The sequence below is a fragment of the Idiotropiscis lumnitzeri genome, chromosome 14 (genome assembly GCF_059441095.1).
Source record: "Idiotropiscis lumnitzeri isolate Australia: NSW breed Sydney's pygmy pipehorse chromosome 14, RoL_Ilum_1.0, whole genome shotgun sequence".
Lineage (NCBI taxonomy): Eukaryota > Metazoa > Chordata > Actinopteri > Syngnathiformes > Syngnathidae > Idiotropiscis > Idiotropiscis lumnitzeri.
In genome coordinates this window covers 4,158,467-4,178,192 of record NC_142404.1, presented here as the reverse complement: position 1 = coordinate 4,178,192, position 19,726 = coordinate 4,158,467, and the positions used below count along the sequence as shown (strand labels likewise).

At 39.1% G+C, this 19,726-nt stretch overlaps 1 protein-coding gene across 1 annotated transcript; it reads right to left on the bottom strand.

The window, feature by feature from the left end:
* Positions 1 to 1,609: 1,609 nt before the first annotated feature.
* On the bottom strand, positions 1,610 to 19,495 carry LOC148323168 (uncharacterized). Its single transcript, XM_088315654.1, has 4 exons — positions 19,414 to 19,495; positions 19,122 to 19,175; positions 2,266 to 2,402; positions 1,610 to 2,167 (listed from the first exon to the last, which is right to left on the bottom strand). The coding sequence occupies exons 1-4, from the start codon at positions 19,493 to 19,495 to the stop codon at positions 1,964 to 1,966; spliced, it is 477 nt and encodes a 158-aa protein (XP_088171780.1). The 3' UTR covers positions 1,610 to 1,963.
* Positions 19,496 to 19,726: the final 231 nt, after the last annotated feature.

Sequence of the window (19,726 nt, the reverse complement as noted above, 5' to 3'; positions counted from 1 at the left end):
TTGGGATAGAGTGCTTAAGGGAAGGATTGTTTATCCCTGAAACATGGTACTTAGACATTTTTTTCACAGTCCTCCACTATTAAAAAAGTTTTTAGCCTTGTAGATTTCAATGACCATAATAAATTTGCTTGACTACCAACTCCACGCAAAAATACGATGCAGCAGTTTTTTTTAAGTTGTGACAAATAGAAAGAGTAGCGATCTTAAAGCGCTATGAAGTAGTACATAATTTGGATTTCACTGTGTCCTTTAAATCTAATAAACAAGGTAACACAATTCTGCATGGGCAATTCTTCAACATCAATGATACTGATTGAAAATTCAATAATAAAAAGGAAAAAAAATTGATTTCAGGCAGTTCAGATTCCCAGAAATCACACAATTATATTGTTTCCTTCTATTATTAATGTGATTATATTGCCAGTAATGCAACAACAATTCTTAATGCAAATGTAGCAACTATGACAAAATAGAATTTAAAAATAAATTAAAAAAAGTGTGGTTTCTTTTTAAGAAAGCTGTGCCTCAACTTAACTATTTCTTGGATTCTAATCAATTACAGTAGTTATTTGGCAACTAAAGTTGTCAGTAAATACCCGTCGACAAATAATACAATACGTCGTTGTAAAATGTTTTAGCAGTTAATGTTTTTTACATTTGCCTCTTTGCAAATTATACAGACTGTGACTGAAACAAATAACACAGTGTCACAGCTGCTCCAAAATACTTTTATTAAACTTAGAGCATTTCAAGATATGCAAACCTGAGTCCAAAATTATTAGGTGTGGTGCTGAAATAGAAAAACAAGGCATTTGTATTTTTGGAAAACACATCTGCCAGCTGTCGGGATCCCGCCATGTCACTGGCTGAACACTGAACACAAGGTTTACCTGCGTATTAGGCTGGTTGAGAGTTTGTGACTCTAGTGTTTGTATTCTTGCGCATGCTGAATGTAACTCCTTATTTTTATTTGAGTGCTTTTTTTGTGAGTGCAAATTTTCAGGTTGAACAAAGACAATTTGTTCTGCAGCTCTTAACACAACACATTGCTTTTAAACAATAAAAGGACATCATCAAACAATGTAGAACAGCTCTCTTTTTGGATCCTAAGCAGAAAGCCATTCATAGTCCATCAGCTGTGGAGTCATGAGAATTGATGGTGTTCTTCAGCTTTGACGTTTTCATACATCTTCCGAGGTTTATTCCAACAAAACATCTAAAATAAGAAAACTAATAACACTTAATGAAAAACTGTGCTCACTGCTTATTGACAAGCCAGCAGAATCAATCAGGTCATATAATACAAACCAATTGTTTGACCTTCCATGGGCAAATCTGCAAAACAAATTATGCTATTTCATCATTGCACTTCTTCAATCTAGGCATGCGGGTAAACTGAAATAGAAAATAACTATGCGATGCAATGAAACACTGACACACAGACAAATTATGTTGGGTCACAATGATAAAAGAGTTGTTTGTATTTTTGCCACAACACTGCATGCTAATAACTTAAAAACTGTCAAGTCAAAATAATATCTTGTAATGTTTTGTACTAGCATCGACTTTGTTTTGGATGAATTCCAGGGTGAATGTAGCTTGACCGGATTGAAGGTAAAAGGGCACATTTCTGGAGTTTCCAATGATTTTTAAAACCAACCAAGTTTTACCCTCACAGGGTCACGGCTTGCAGTGATGCATTTCACACCTGCGTTGAGCAAAATGAAAGAATGGCGAAAAATGTTCTTTAAAATACAACTACTATTACAAAGAAAAAACAAACAAATATGCATAGTTTAGCATAGTTGCTCATGAAATACTGGGGAAGTCACAATTTTTATAAATTTTTTGGGAGTAATATAAATTATTTTAAGGCGTACTAATGGATATGAAACAATGTAGTTTATTTATTTTGACATACAGCTATGAGTGTGCACATACAACTCTAGCTGGATTGTTACGGTTAGTATGACCCAAGGAGGTGAAAAGAGGACGCTAGAGCAAGTGTAGTCAGAAATGGCAGTAAGAAATGATTTGTTTCGATGTGGATGGAGGTGAGGCAATAGGTCCACGGTCCTGTTGAATGGAGTGTAGAGTCCGAGAGGGAATCCAAAGTCCGGAGAATGAAGGCAGTAGTGAGGCAGGGCTTGGGCTTAAAGGCAGGAAGCTTCGTGGGGATACAAGAAGAACAAAAACACAGGGAGACAGGTTAACACAAACATGCAGCAGGATAAATTCATCGAGCACAAGTATGGCCCGCAGTACCACAACAGAAGCGTGAATCATCCGGCGCCTGATTCCTGGCTGCGCTGAGTGTGGATGAGGGTGACGGGCTGCAGGTGCGCAGGAGCCTGAAGCTGCAGAGGCGTGACCAGGAAGGGAGAGAGGCATCCGCTCAAGTCCTGGAGGGAAAACCACAGACTCCAAAACAGAGAAAAACACAGGAACGTCACACTGTTGTCTAGTTTGTGAGATGATTGATGATTGCCTGATTAACATTACTGGCTGTAACAAACCCAGGGGGACAAACGTTACGTTATAGTAACACATTGTAACTGGCATCCAAACAAAATAAGCCTTATGCATGGGGTGTTTTCATATTGCTTTGTTTGAACCAGGGGTGTCAAATTCATTTTCGCTAAGGGGCCACATGGAGGAAAATCTATTACCAAGTGGGCCGGACCAGTAAAATCATGATCTATAACGAAAAATAATTGGCGTCAATTTCATGCAGAGTATTGCATGCTTTCCTGGTCTCCCTTCCCTGTGAATAGCAGATGTCAACTGTAAAATATGCAGTAATATACAAAATAATAATAATTAAAAAAAAAAGCCTCACAGTTCAGAGGTGCAGGGTTCGATTCTGTTCCTGCGTGGGTTTTCTGCGGGTACTCCGGTTTCTCCCACACATTCCAAAAACATGCATGTTAGGTTGATTGATCTACCAAAAATTGTCCCTATGAGTGATCGTGCGCGCAGATGGTTGTTTGTCTTTGTGAGCCGTTGACAACTGGGACAGGCTCTGGCATGCCTGCAACCCTTTCAAGGAGACGCGTATCGGATAATGGATCGATGGATGGATGAATGCAATGAAACACAAATATCCAGTGGCAGAAAAACACAAGTTGCCAAACCAATTGTTAACTTAAACAACACGGTTATTTTGCTCTAAACTCGGTTAACTTTAACTGGCTGTTAACTTGATGTTAAATTTAACAAACCTTAAGATCGCCACTAACTTTTAAACAGTGTGGTTATCTCTCAATATATATATTAACTCTAGATGTTATTTTTTTTAATAGAATTTTTTCGAAAACGTCACTGTGCATTGTGGATTTTTACGTGACGTCAGGGCTGAGATTTTATAGATTAAATATGTGCTGATGAAACATGTAATAAAAATTGAGCAGGTAGAAAACACGTGCCTGTATATGGTCTTCAATTTTTTTTGTGTTTTGGAACATTGGCCAACTTCGCTCTCATGAAGGCGTTTGATTATCCATTTTTGTCATGCATTTTAAAAAAAGTACTGTTCTCCCCATCGTGGCAGTAATCATTTTGGCGTGCCAATCACTCAGCATGCTTTGTTTTTTTTTTTCAGCAAAGGATGAGTGAAATTCAGTTATTTTGTGGACTTCTGAGTCAGTTTAGCCGTTTTTTTCTGCGGTACTTATTGAAAAAAAATTGTGTTTAACGCACCCAGGCTTCAAACAGACTAAAATGTAATTTCTTCATTAGCAGAGAAATTCCTGCTTCTTTTTTTCCTAAGAGTGATCTGGATTTTTTGGTTTTCCATTTTTTTTCGCAAACACAAAAGTAAACAAAATGAGTAATTGTGGGATATATAGGCACTCAACCACTCAACAGTGACGTCAACCACATAGTTAGCATTGACAGTGCCGGTAACTCATAACATATATGTTTTGAACAATGCATATTAAATGGTTGGTTAGCTAGCGGTGGGTTAAGTATTTTGTTATGGGTTAACCAGCAGTTAAAATAACCAAGTTCTGAACAACCGTGCCAAGGTAATTTTGTACTTAACAAAAAGAAAATAGCATGTACAAGAATTAACTGTGAAGGGATGACAGTTTTATGTAGTTTAATTTTAGTAGTTGAATAAATACCAAGTTTTTAAATTAAAGAATATATTGAATATCTAAACAGTCAAAATAATCATAATTATTATTTTAGCATAATTGTCTTGCCTTACCCCCTAACAGTTGGATTGTGGACCGAGGACTATATGTTTGACATTCCTGCTTTTGTCAGACAAATTAAAACACTGGTACTAAAGCAGAGACCTGGGGAATTAGAAATGCTGGAGAGGACACAAGAGATGTGTGATACTGGTTATACAGTATGTGCATGTCACAGCTGCTTTCGCTTAGTGGACATTTGCTGCTTAGCTCAGCTCCCTGTGCCAAGTCTTGTCACTCAACAAGTCATCGGGTCAGACTCCTCTCTTTCTCCTTAATGAACCAGCAGATAATGGCCTATGGGAGCTAGGGAAAGACATGTCACAAATTGCTATGTCCTCTGACTGGGATTAGAGGTAATTACTGTTCGCCTTGGCAAATCAATGGGATGGATACAAGTGCAAGACACAGAGGCCACACACTGGCTTTATATCAACACTCACAAGTCTGATCTCACGGGTGAAATTTCAACCATAACTGAAAATGTAATGATGCTGGATGGACTTTCTTCATTTTCATGACGGGTGGTCTAACAAGTATGGAAGTACTAACCAATAATTATTAAATATTTCAGTCAATGAGCTTTGAAGTACTGGTTTAATATCCTCAGATGGGGGACTAAAGTTGGTTTTCTTAGGACTTGACTTAGCCGAGAACAGCATGAGTTGACAAGTCAACTTGTTTATAGTTTGAAATCTGCATGTTAACAATTTGCCTTAAAAAAAAAAAAGAGAGAAAAAAGAGTGTTTTGCTTCTTTCACACCAACCTGGAAACCCAGTCAGCGTCACTTGTTTGATGTGAGCTACTTCATGGATCATACATTTGAACTAATGGATTAACTTGTCGACGACATTGACAAAAACAGGATGGCAAAACTCATGGTTTGCACCCCACAGGATGATCGCGACGTCGGAATTAATTTCCCATTACAAACCCTACTAGAAAGACAGGTAAGCCAACATCACAGTTATGCTGACAATACATGGGACCAATTAAAAATGTGATGGTAAACATTTAAGTATAGCTAAGTAACTTAACTAGGCGGATGGTGTTTGAGAAATGGCGGAATACTTAGTTTTGACTGTTGCATTCTGGTTCACATATTGCACGCAAACCCCAGAGACGCAGTGCACACGAACGCTAAAATTATTTATTAAAATTAAATGAGCAGAGAGCGAATGGGTGCCATGCAATAATAAACAAATATTTTGTGTAAACTACTTTAAATGCAAGTGGCGGGGAAAGGAAAGGTGAATTTATTTATTTTTTAAACTTTTCTTTGCAAAAAGTAAATATATTTTGAGGTGGCCATTGTCAGTCCGTCACTAAGTTTCAATCGTGTTTCATGCAACCCACGTTGGGCCAGTCCGTCCCTCGACGGCGACAGTCAATCTGCATTGAGAACATAATTTCTATGTCACCCACAGGCGCCGTATCGGTATAGGTTTTTAGGTTTTATTTTTGATTTATTTGGCTAGGTGTCAAGTGTGCGGCACCTGCGTGTAGCACGGTACCAGTAAGTCCGTTCGATGCCATTTGGCTGACTCGGACCACTCATGAGAACTTGCAGACGGACTGTGAGCCTGAATGGTATACAACGCTGTTTTATTAATTCATTATTTTTTATTTATTTGGCTTAGGAGAACTGGCATGACTCCTCCTTCTGACTGGCTCCCAGTCAGGCATTTCAAAGGTAGACAGATAGATAGAGATACTTTAATCACCCCTTGATGGAAATTTCACCTCAGAAATTTGAGCAGCCATCAGAGAAAAGTCAAATGAAAGCAGCATTTCAGGTGTCCTAAGGAAACGATTATTTCAATCTGAGCCAAAAGAAAATTGTACATACGTTGGTCATTAGTGGAAAAGTTCTCTCCTCCGATCATAGTGACATCAGAGAGAGGATCCCAGAATGGAGCACTTCTAGTACCTTGCCCATGGTATGACAGGGTTCTATCTAAAGATGCTTATAATAATGGCAATGTGGTGATTCTGAGCTGATGGGGAGGGGACGGGAAAAGCTAAATGAAAGCGCAGCAAAAAAGACAAAAAATATGGCAGAATTAGATGATGTATGGCTGGCTCAGTGTCCTTCTGACTTTCCCCATCAACCTTTGAAGACTCCGTGGTGGATATTGTTATACCTGTAATAAAAAGAGAGAGCTAGGATGTCTAGGAAAGCAAAACTGTCACTGTGAAATCCAAAACTGAGGCTAAATTGGTGACATATTGTGGGGTTATTCTTTCATGTGTGAAAATCTCATGTGCTTGAACGAATTCTTTTAACCCAAAACAAAGATTTGCATATTTAAATATGCTCTATCTAATAATAGTATAGATGGTAGCAATGTCAGTATGGAATTAGAATTTACACCCAGCGGTGAATTTACAGTGCTAACTCAACTTACAAACGTAATTGATTCCGTGACCCTTGAAACTTGAAACATTCATAAATCGCTTTAAATTTTCCCTTTAAAATTGATTGAAATGCAATTAATCCATTTGATCCTCACTAGCATTGTGAAGGTGCTGTTGCTTATATACAGTAAATGTATATACAGTAATACCCCGGTTATCGCGGTTAATGGGGACCGAGACCACCCGCGAAAACTGAAAATCCGCGAAGTAGCGGCGCACCTTCAAAAAAAAAAAAATAAATAAATAAAATAAAATACTTATATATACTTTGCACCTATATATATATATATATATATATATATATATATATATATATATATATATATATATATATACAGTAATACCCCGCTACTTCGCGGTTCACCTTTCGCGGCTTCAGTGCTTCGCGGATCTAAAAAATATTCGGGGGCATTGTAGTTTCGCCGAGCGGCACAAGGGGGCGCTGGAGCGGTTAGACGGCCGGCGTGCGCCGAAGAGGAGAGTGGACGAAGAAGAGAGTGGACGAAGAAGAGCAAGTTCCCCCGGGCACGATTTGGGGCGACGTTTCGCGCGGTTCGGACCGTACCAGAGCTCCGGCCGGCGTGCGTGGCAGTTAAGCCGTAGAGGAGCACCTTCCCCGGGCACGGGCGGTGCCAAGCGGCCCCTAAGTTTAACCGAATGGAAGCTCCGGGGGAGGAGGGCGGGCGTGTGTCACAGTTAAGCCGAATAGGAGCACCTTCCGCCCGGGCACGAGTGCGGCAACATTTCGCTTCGCTCGGGACCGTGCGAGAGCTCTGGAGGAGACCAGCCGGCGTGCGTGGCAGTTAAGCCGAAGAGGAACAACTTCCGCCCGGGCATGAGCGGAGCGCGAGGCTGTCAGTTATGAATGAATAAATAAATAAATGAAGAATGCCACCTTTCATTTCACAGGGCACACCGGACGGCGTACCAGCAGGTAAAAGTCGAAGTAATTAAATAAATACAAAAAGAAGTAATTGAATAAATACAAAAATAATGGCTGGGGAATAAAAAAACAAGTTTTAATAATAATTTGTTTTGTTTTTTTGTTAGAACATGAATTTCACTCTCTCTCTCTACCCGTATATATATATATATATATATATATATTTTTTTTTTTTTAAGCATTTTTGAAGGTGCGCCGCTACTTCGCACTTTTTTTTTTAAGCATTTTTGAAGGTGCGCCGCTACTTCGCGGATTTTCAGTTTTCGCGGGTGGTCTCGGTCCCCATTAACCGCGATAACCGAGGGTTCACTGTATATATATATATATATATATATATACAGTAAATGTATATATATATACAGTAAATTTATATATATATATATATATATATATAAATAATACTGTGAATATATATTTTCACGTTTAACTCAACTTAAAGTCAACGTATACCTCAGGAACCAAAAACCGTGATCACAAAACCAAGAATTTAACCGGTACTCGCCTAATATATAAATATACATATATAATCCCCAAGACAATCACTTGATCATTATTACCATTTCAGAATCAACTGGTGTGTCTGTGCTGGCGTATTGCTTCCTGTAGAGTGATGAAGTCTAGTGCTTTTCAAGCTGCTTGCTACTGCTGTTCATCAGCTGTTGAACAAACATCAAGTGGAGCAAGCTGTCATAGAGCCCTTGATTGATGGTAGACAGCTTGAGGAGTGTCACTCTTGCTCCCATACGCATCTGCTGAGTGGTATCTCAGATATAGATGATTCTGTCGGGACATTTGATGAGTTGCTTTTAAATGAGCTCTGAATAACAACTGAGACAGCGACATTGGACTTATATTACCAATTTAGAGATGAGGACCTGTGAATGTATCCCATTTTCTGACTAAAACATGGTGGCATGAGATAGGAATTAGTCTGCATGTGGAAATACAAATTGGCTCAAAAGAGTTTCACATAGGGCAGAGTTTCTTAAACAATGTGCCGTGTTAGATTATTAGGTGTGTCACGGAAAATTCCAATGTCAATAATTTTGACTAAAAATGTATATATATATATATATATATATATATCCACGTGTGTGTGTAAGTGCTTTAATTTGTATTCTGATTTCCCGCTAATTTATATAACACCGTATGGAGCTGTGTTACAGCTACAGCTTTTGTGAAATGCGCTACATAAATAAAGTTGTATTGTATTGTATATATATTAGGGGTTAGATATCAGCCAAAAATGTGATCAGTCTTCATCCAAAATCTCAGATCCTCGTCTTGTATCTAGCAGCCGCTTGATCTAGCATGCAGAGCCCATGTGATCAAAACAACTACTCCTTTAAAGTACCTAAAGAAGATGATGTTGACAGTGCGGTAACTTTTTTTTTTGTAATAAATATTGAAGTTTACGGTAAACAAACAAGATAAAATAATCAGAGCGCACGCACTACTGACATTCACTTTAGTGTGAGTGTAGGCCAGGGGTGCTCACACTTTTTCAGCATGCGAGCTACTTATAAAATGACCATGGCAAAATGATCTTCCTACTATAAAAATGCAAATTTATATATATATATATATACATATATATATATATATATACATATACATATATATATATATATATATATATATATATATACATATACATATATATACATATATATATATATATACATATATATACATATACATATATATATATATATATATATATACATATACATATATATATATATATATATATACATATATATATATATATATATATATATATATATATATATAGAAAGAGAAAGAGAGGGATTTTTTGTATAATGTATGTAGATGTAGCCAATCTCGGTGGCGTCTTTCGCTTTTCAACTAAGTTGTCTGAAAAAAACTGCTGTCCTGACAACTGGCTTTTTAATTCCTTCACCTTTCTCTTCCTTAGCTTGCTTTTCGGCAGAAAGTCGGTATCATATTTTCCATGAACAGTCCGAAAATCCCGCCCCACGTTTCCATTCTTTGGTATTGCGATGGTAGACTGGCAGATGAGGCAAACGCACTTTGAAAATGTCATCATGAAATCAAAAACAACTCCTCCTCCCATTCCGTATTTAAGTGATATGTTTTTGTCTTTTTACTTGGTCCCCCCACTCATGTTTATACCCCCCTTGAGTTCAAGAGAATAAAACGAGGGCTTAAAATTGGAGGTAACCAACTCGCTAGCTTGTTAGTTGTGCTGCAATTAGCACTGTTGTTTGTGCATGCGTGGTGACCTATGTGTCACAAAAAAAAAAATCAGGTGTCATCTGACTGGGCGCCCTGTATCAATCACATGACGGATCATGATAGGCTGACGTCTATTTTTTTATGTCATGTGATCTACCTACACTACCTTTGTGATCGACTGGCAATGAACAAACAGGAAGACCATCATGCTATGTCATATCCATCGTGCCCTTTAAAGGTTCGCCAGAATTGTTCAACTTTCAATTGAGATGCTCAATTTTATGTTTGTTTTTATATAACCTTTGTAATTTTTGTATGATAACTATCTACGCCCCTTTACAGTCAGAAATATAGCCATGCCCTCCATCCTCTTCCCATCTCTTGGAGGGAATCATGGCAGGAACTGGACAATATTTGTCCATTCAAAATCAATGAACAGACATTTCTAATAATTTCCAAAAATCACTACTTAACCCCACTTCAACCTCTGAAAATATCACAAGGATTAGACTCTCCATGGCCATTTAGCTTGACCTTTTTACTATGTCGAACTGACAAATTCACTCTACCTTTGGGAGGATGTTTTTTTTCTATGATACCTTTCAGGGGATGTTATTTATTTATTTATTCATTTATTTTTTTAAATAAAATTCAAGAAATAAAACCACGGGTATTATCCAAGAAATCACAAAAAACTTAAGTACTGGATGAGACCATTTGGGCATGTCCAAAATAAAGGCCCAGGCATCCTGATATCCTGTAATAAAAATAATTACGGTTATATAACAATTTCCAACCCTCGGGAAATTCACCACTGAACATGTGAAGTGTCTAGTGTATGGTTAACATTACAAGGTCAAAGTCAGCCTCCTGTTTCCTTGACAAACTAACAAATTCATCCACTCCCAGCTTGCTCATAATGGACTTTTCATGGACCAAGATAACCAGGTTCCTCTTTCTGTGATGCAGCTTAGTTCTGTGAAAGTGGGTTAAGATACGGATGGGACAGTGCAGAAAAAGAGCTTGCAGCTGAAGAAACCTCAATGACCAGTGCTGTAAAGCACAACCCGTACAGAGAGGAAATTTCTGCCTTGTGGAGCTTTAGGGTTTTGCACACTGTAGACCGGGGGTCTACAATCCTGTTGCTCAAGGGATTTGAATTGGCCTCTTAAGATTAGGAGAATCATTTTTTTTTCTATCGATGTAGCGGTGCTGAATAAAGTTGTAAAAGGAAGAAGACAGATCAAAAAAATCTTTTGGTACATTGCTTGCTATGCGTAGCATGCACAACTCTGCAGTTGGTTGTTTGAGTAAATGTAAGGTATATACTTTCCCAACTTCTGTTGGAGCAGAGCTTGAACTCCTCTCACTCCACTCATCACTGAAGATCCATCACAACACTGGTTCAGAATGTTGTCATCACTGTAACCAGAATCATAGAGAAGCACTTGAGGATTTCAGAGCTTATGTACTGTGCATCTATTTAGTCGAGGTCTAGCAATCCAATGAGATGGTCCACGGCTAGGCAAGCTCTGACAAACCTAATCATAAGTGACAGGTTTTTGATATTACACCTATCCCTGCTCTGTCACTTTTGAGGCAAAACCCCTCAGCATCAGCATTTTCTTAAATATTTTTTTAGCACTCTGTGCATGATGCTTGGCAGTGTGTCAATTATTTCATGTTGAATGTGATTTGATGTATATGATGGATTCCTTGGAATACTCCTGGCGATGCTTACTAGTTTTTTTTTTTTATCTTTCTCAAGGGTATATTCCATTAACTTAAGAAAAAGCCCAGAAGCAATATCATCATCAATGTGACCAGAAGCAAAGCGCCCATGTTCCTTTGTTCCACATAGACCAAACTCAATAACACAGGGGAACTTTTCAGCGTTGCCCACAGTCTTGACATAGTACTGTTTTTCCTCTATCTGCGTCTGTTATGTACGGATATAAGTAGGGACAGCTCTGTGAAGGTCCCCGGAAGTGAGAGTTGCTAGTGACTGTTGTAACATTGTGGTTACGTGAGTGTATACTGAGAGATGAGTTACTAAATTGATGGGTGTAGAAGCCAAATATTACATTAATTTTACCTGTGCTGGTAGTGAAGGAGTTTTAATAAAAGACCTGACCATCTCATCGTAGTCCATGAGTAATTTCTTCATAACAGTGTCTTTTCCAACCAATAATGTGTCACGTTTTGCCCAGGTCCTTAATAATAGCTGGGATCGTGCACTAGTGGTTATGTCGCAATGTAAAATGGGAAGTTTGGGGTTAAATGTAAGAACACCTGGGAAAGGAGGGGGAAGAATAGTCGAAGTAGCGCTTGCTGGTGTTACGCTGCCAACTGTTGGAGTGATGCGACTACTAATGTTAACTGATGTACTGGTGGCTACAACATTGGTTGGTGTAAGTGAGCACGAGTTGCTGAAGAATGAGCTGCTGCATCACCACCATGATCTCCACTGCTGGGACAGAAGCATGTTTTTTAAAAGGTCTGGAAAACAGATACATTGTATAGTGTTCTGTTCTATGTCACTTGTTTACAAGGTTGAGTCCATGAGGAGAATGAGATCCACGAGGTTGGGACAAGTCTGATGAACATTTTGTAGGAGTGGAAGAGTGAAGATGCAATTGTAAGATATCAGCCGGACTGAAATTGGGTGGGGGTGGGATTTTCTTTAGGGGTCTCCACGCCCAGATAATTTGTGCTCAGTCTATTAATGTGAGACACGACAGACCAGTGGGCGCACACACCATTCTCTGAGAATATGCTACAGCTTAGCGACCAGAAGAATTTGGTTATATGGTTTTGGTTGTTGTTGCCTGAACATAGACGATTTTCAAGAAGTTTTATCTCTTGTTTTTATTATGATTTTAGAAATTAAGGAATCAAAGTTTAACAAAGCTCATTTGCTTCGCATTTACAGTTTCTTGCTGCTTCCCATCAATAGAAAATGACTCTAGTTTATTTCCATACTGAATGGTGATTGGAAGTCGGTTCTCTGCTCACTTTAGACAGCTATCCCTCGCAGCAGGCCGATACTCTGAGTGGATTGAAAAGGGCAGATGGAGCGGAGTCAAGAAACATGACATAAGAGACAACTTAATATAGTTTATATTTGAAGAGGCAAGCAAAACATTAAGAAGTGGAGTGGAGGAGAGGAGAGAGACATGAGACAATAAAAATATGTGAAATCTAAAATATTTTGGAGGATTTAGTCTGGAGGCAGGCAACAGTTGCTCAAAACGGCCACTCTTGGCTGGAGCGTCAGCCACATTGCTGGAAGTCCATTTCTCCCAGTTTTTCAAAGTCTATCCATCTATTTTCTGCACCGCATTTCCTTGCTAGTAATAAGAACAATAATAATAATTTTAGCACTGTATTAAATAAGTCTGTATCTGATTAGAGGCACAAAGTAAAGGTGTTGGAGATGGATTTTCTATTTCAAAGACGACTGATGTTAGAAAAACTTGTATACAGTATACAACTGACTGTGATTGATGGAATAACCATACAAACAAAGGTTTCTTTGTTTGGAAAAAGGTCATTTGGATCATGTGTCATCTTCACTACCACTTATCGTGTACAGAGTCACGGGATGGTGCTGGAGCCTATCCCGGCTGACTTTGGGCGAAAGGCAGACTGCACCCTGAACTGGTCGCCAGCCAGTCACAAGGCACACACAGACAAAGTCAGTAAGTGGAATTGGCCCCACGCTGCCTGCACAGAAGTTAGTCAGCAGCCCTGAAAAAGGTCATTTTGGCGTATTCTACTAACTGCACAATTACAAGTATTAAAAATGTATAGTTTATTTACAGATGCTGTGCAGATTTGGATTTCGATTTTATCAAATTGTCAGAATCCATTAGACAAGATACACTAGATATACGAGATACTTGTCATGATTTGTATTTGTTATTTTTGGTTTAGTATTTAGTTTCATGTTTTGGCCTTGTGTTCCTGTGTCTTGTCTTGTCTATTGTGTCCACCTGTGTTCGTTTACCCAAGCCCTTGTGTTAACCAATCCAGTCCTTCCAACCCTCCGTGTCTTGTCCAGGTGCTCCTCGTTGGTTCGTCAATTTGTGTGTATTTAGTTCCCTGGTTGCATTCAGTTCCGGTTGGTCCATTGTCATTGTCACTTGTCCCTGTTGCCTGTCCCTGTCGTTGGTTTCCTGTCGTTGTCCAGGTTCGCATCCTTCCTGTCTGATTCTTCAAGTTCAGTTTTGTCAGTCATGCTTTGTTCATGTCTGTTATTTTGCACTTTTTGATATTTTAGTTTTTCCAAGTTCCTCGTTTGCCTTTTGTTTTCTGTTTATTAAATACCCTTTAAGTTACCCCTGCCTGGCTTCCCTGCTTTTGGGTCCTCACCAACCTCAACCCGGTACGTGACAGAATGGACCAACCAATCATGGACCCAGCGGGAAGCTCACGGCGGCGTGTTCGACGTCGCCGCTCGGCCTACTACCCCCCTCAGCCTGCCGACCAACCCCAAACCCTTCATGCAGGTTCTTCTTTTTGTTCCTCATTTGTTTCTCCCTTTTCGTCTAGTTATGGCTCACAGCACCCTGCCACCTAGTCATTCTCCTTCCCTGAATCAATTTTTGTCACCTTTTTCTTTTGAGTCCACCCCTGAATTCTGCCCATCAGACCTTTACTTGGGCACCCGGTTGGCCATCTATCCCGGACCACCGCGGGGTGGTCAACGACGGCGCTCAAGTTAAAGGATCTGCCACCTACTTCGGGAAGTATGTGGGGTACACCCTGAACTGGTTGCCAGCCAATCGCAGGGCACACATAGACAAACAACCATTCGCGCACACACTCATACCTAGAGGCAATTTAGAGTGTCCAATCAACCTGCCACCCATGTTTTTGGAATGTGGGAGGAAACCGGAGTACCCGGAGAAAAACCACGCAGGCACGGGGAGAACATGCTAACTCGACACAGGAAGGCCGCAGCCGGAATCGAACCCACGGCTTCTGGTGTGTCTCACTGTGAGGCCATCGTGCTAACCAGTCGGCCACTGTGGCGCCTAAAAAAACTCATTTCAAGTTGAGATATTAAACATTTAATTTTGTCAGTCATTCGAAAGCTATATGATTGTGTTAAATTGTATGATTCAGTCTTTAGATGCATATGCTGTATATATGACTTTTGAGGCATTTTATAAAGGAGGTTACATTTACTTTTAGTACAGAATGGTGCAAAAAAAAAAAAGACTAAGATGTTGATTTGGAATTTGAAAACCAAAGCAGTTCAGTTGGTCTTGATTGTAATTGTTGAAATTGCAGCTGGGTTCAATGATAGCATTCAAAGCAGCATTGATTGTGACAGGAAAATTTCAACAGGGATTTCATCATTCTTAAATATTCAGGCGGTCGGTCTAAGTCTTCTTATACATAAAGGAGCAGGAGCATATGACATTTTTTTTTTTTTATATTTGTCAAAACCTTCCTCAGTGAAGACTATTTACACAAGTGCCACGAGTACTGCACATGATAGATTAATCGAAGTGAAATGCTGCCTGAATATGGAGCAACACATTTTATAGTTCACCCAAATGGAAATGACTTGTCTGAACAGGTTAGGACAAAACTGAATTCATTAGAATGTTAACAAAATTGAGTTCATGGCATCACCACACCAGTCTTTCAGGAACTGAATAGGGCAAACAGAGGGATGCAAGTTCAAATTCTGTTGCTGATCCAAAACATCGATGGAGCGGTACTCGTCTCCCTACGTCAAGTAAACGACAAAAAATGTTGAAATTAAGTACAAAGCTTATAAAAATAAATGAGTAGAATAAGGTCAAGAACTCCCCGCGACCCTTTTGAGGAGAAGCGGTCCAGAAAATCAATGGATGAAGAACAAGGACTCACAATATTACACATCACGTGAGCAGAAAAATCAGCACAAGAAATCGGGAGAGTATTAAATAGTATATTTAAATTTGGCTAAAAAAATGTGTATCTAACATATTTCAGAAAAGATAAAGATGCCAATTTTGAAAAATACAACATTATAGATAATGAATTTAATATTTTTTGTCCACATGGGCTGTAAGCAAAAAGGAATCCCTACGTCGATAATAAAATTGTAAATTAGATCATCCTCGATTTTCATTCCTGTAAACAGTGTTGGAAATCAGTGGATGGAAAATGAGAAGGAACATTGCAAGGACTTACCATGGATTAAACAAAGACTGCACTCATTTTCCACCTTTATTTCTAGGAGAGCTACTTCAATAGCCCTTTGATGCAATACCTGCACTTTTCCACGAGCGGGGTCATGACCTGAATAGGATAAATTTGTTTCACAATGTAAATTTCTTTCATTTAAAGATGTTGATTTTCACATCAGATTTTGGTCTCCAAAAGAATTGCTTCATTTTGATGTGAATGTGTCGCTTTTTTATGAACATTTTATCCCTCCAAAACTTTGAGAAAGGTAAAAAAAAAAAAAAAAAAGAAGTTGTTATTTCTTTTCATCTTCATTTTGAACACAAACTTGCTATTAATGTGGCGACCAAAACCTAAAGTTTGTCACACGTTAACATATTGATATTGATAACATATGCACTGTGTTCTGTCTTCTCACTGTGCGCAGCTCTTACAAGATACCATTTTCTGGCTTTGACTACTTGCACATGGGGTTTTTGCATTTATAGCAATCTCTGGCTTTCCCGTTTGGTTTCTTGGGCACAGCACTCACTTCTTCCTCTTCTGCTAATATATTTTCCTTCTGTGGCTAGATTGTTATTGCTTTAGTCACCCACACCTTTCCGTTGATGCCGTGATGTAGGTTGATGGGTATGGGTTTGTTTCCAGTTGACTTCTCTAGAAAGCAGGGGTCCTCAATGAGGGCCGGTGTCCTGTCTGTTTTCTATCTCCCCCTGCTGCAACACACCTGATTCAAATGATCAGGATCATTATCTTGCTTCTGCAGACCTTGCTGATCATCGAATCATTTGAATCAGGTGAATTGCATCAGGGAGAGATGGAAAACGGGCAGGACACTGGCCCGCGGGGAAAAGGATTGAAGACCCCAGCGAAAAAGCCTCACTGGCACCTGAGAGAGCTTTGTAAGAAAGCACCGCCGGGCTGTTGTGATACCTGCATGGAATTCCGGGAGGGGAGCCTCGGGGAAAAAAAGAGTTGGTATTCAGGGTGGCAATAGTGATCATGTTGTACTGCAGCAGCAAGGGTCCACCTCTGTGTTTGGTGTTTGCAGGTGTAGTTGCCATCCATCTGGGCTACAGTATCTATACCTCCTTTCATATTGTTTTAGAAGTAAATCACTTCCGTCTGTTTTTTTTTAATTTTTTTTACTCCGGGTGCTTTCATCCACTGTTTTGCTGTGGTGCATTCTGTTGTAGAGCAGATCAAGCATTTTCTGTCATGATCTGTTTGGTTACTTTGGGTTAGTATTTAGTTTCAGGTTTTCCTTGTGTTTCTTTGCGTCTCGTCCGGGTCAATTGTGTTATCCAATCAGCTCCCTCGAACCCTTTGTGTCTTGTCCAAGTCTTCCTTGTTGTCTCATTTGTTTGTATTTCGTTCCCCGTTTCCGTGTCTTTTTTACTGCATCAAGTCATAGTGCGTGTTACTTTGATCCCTGTTATTTTGATCTTTTTCCCAATGCCTTGTTTGCCTTTTTTATCTTTAAATGAAATACTCTTTAAGTTGCCCCTACCTTGCTTCCCTGCATTTGGCTTCTCCACCATGCCAAACGGTGATACTTTTCCTTTTTTCCAAAATAGCAGGGCATGGTCACGCTTGCTACTGAACCCAAATTCAGTACTGAAGTGCATCCTAGATCTTCATCATAGAAAGTACATCTGGCTTGTTTTATCCAAATGTTCAATGTTCTGAATCCACCGCACAACTGACTGACAGTTTTACCACATGAATTTTGATTGACTCCTTCCTGTTTTTCTCTCAGAGCATGCAAACCCATCCATTTTATAGTTTTTTTCGTTTGTTTTACATCACAGTGATGCATCGCAGTTCTTCTCACTTTTACAACAATGGTCAATCGAAAGAAGTGTCATGGTCTGTCTTTGTATTTGGTTTAGTATTTAGTTTCATGTTTTTTCCTTGTGTTTGCTGCGTCTCATCATGTCCATTGTGTCCACCTGTTTTCGTCTACCTAAGCCCCAGTGTTAACCAATCCAACCCTTTGTGTCTTGTTCAGGTACTCCCCTCGTCTCGTTAATTTGTTTGTATTTAGTTCCGTTTGCCTTCAGTTCTTGACGGTGCGTTGTCCTTGTCAGATGTCCCTGTCAGACCCCATGTGAGTTGTCCTTCTGCCTGAGCAAGGAAGATTTTAAATAAAAATGAAAACTTAAAATTACAATCGTTTGGCAAAAAAAAAAAAAAAAAAGGGAGGGAACAAGTCCTGATGGGGTCATTTTTGACCCCACTTGTGAATCTAAGCGTTAAGATGGGACGACCCAGCTCCCACTTCTCATGCTCACTTGATAAGAAATATGTGTATGAACCTAAAGATAAGATTCACTTCCTTCTGATAACAGATTTAACAAAGTTTGGCGTACCTTCCTCACTTTAAAAAAAAATTAAATCTACTACTGTTGTCTCCGCGTAGCTCCCGTCACGCTTTTAACATTATTTTATTATTACTTTTTTTTTTTTTTAACATATTTTTGGAAAACTTATTTTTTGGCAAGGAGTTTATTCTGTTGCATTTTACTTCTACGTACAAATGTGATTTACACTATACTTAGTTTTGTGAGTTGTTTGCTCTTTGTGAATTGTAGAAATGTTAAAAACCTAACTATATATATGTGACGGGCCACTCCTTTTGTGGCGATTTGCAGCACCACGTCGCTGTCGCTCCGATACACCACGGACACTCAGGTGGATTTTGGGATAGTTTCTTTAATTTAATTCTGCAACACAATGTGGCAAGAGCAAGAGTGAAGTCGCAACCAGCTCGAGATAATCACTCTGCAATCCTCGTAGCTCTAACTGACTGATAACATAAACAAATTAAATCTGACTCTATAAAATTAAATAAAGTCCTTATTACAAGTGTGATCGTATAGTGTTTTAACTAGAATACAATTACAACCAACTTTCCTGGGAATACAATTCTATGACTATTTACAGTAAGAAAAGGAAAAAGAAGATATTCGCTCTCATTTACAGAGTGACCCTGAATGCATCACACCATAGAAGACACATAGCAGAACGTGACTACGTCACATCGCCAATGGCGGCAGCGCTTAACTGCAGGCTCGCGCAATTACATTCAAATAAATGAAAAACACGACAATAAAAACAAGATACAATAAAACAGAAAAGAGAATTACATTACCTGCAACACAATGTGGCAAGAGCAAGAGTGAAGTCGCAACCAGCTCGAGATAATCTGCACAACACACGAGTTTAGAAATTAGAAATCCCTTTATTGTCATTGTACTCAAGTGTGCAACGAGAGTTTATAAATCAATTTAACAGAAGTCGACAAAACGTTACTTTTATAACAGTACAGGAATCGATGTGGGCTCATGACAATCAACTGAACTACTTGAGCGCACCACAGCAACATAAACGAACCAAATCATAATAATGTGCATTTGTTGGACGAGCAACGAGATGCGACTTACCACTCTGCAATCCTCGTAGCTCTAACTGACGCCATGTGGGATGCAGATGCCACATTGTGTGCCGTTGCGTCACTTCCGCCATAATTTAACATCGTATATATTTTACACCGTTACATATAATTCTGTATTATTGTATATTTGTCTATATGTTTTTTTAAAAATCATTAAAAAGACATTTGGAAGAAAGAAAGGAGTGAATGGTGGAGCAAAAAATTATGGAGCTTTACTCTCAACACTATTTGCTGCTGTCCTGCACGCCCTAAAAATGGGCCATTCTTTAATGTTGGCTATATTCAAGAATCCATTGTGTTGC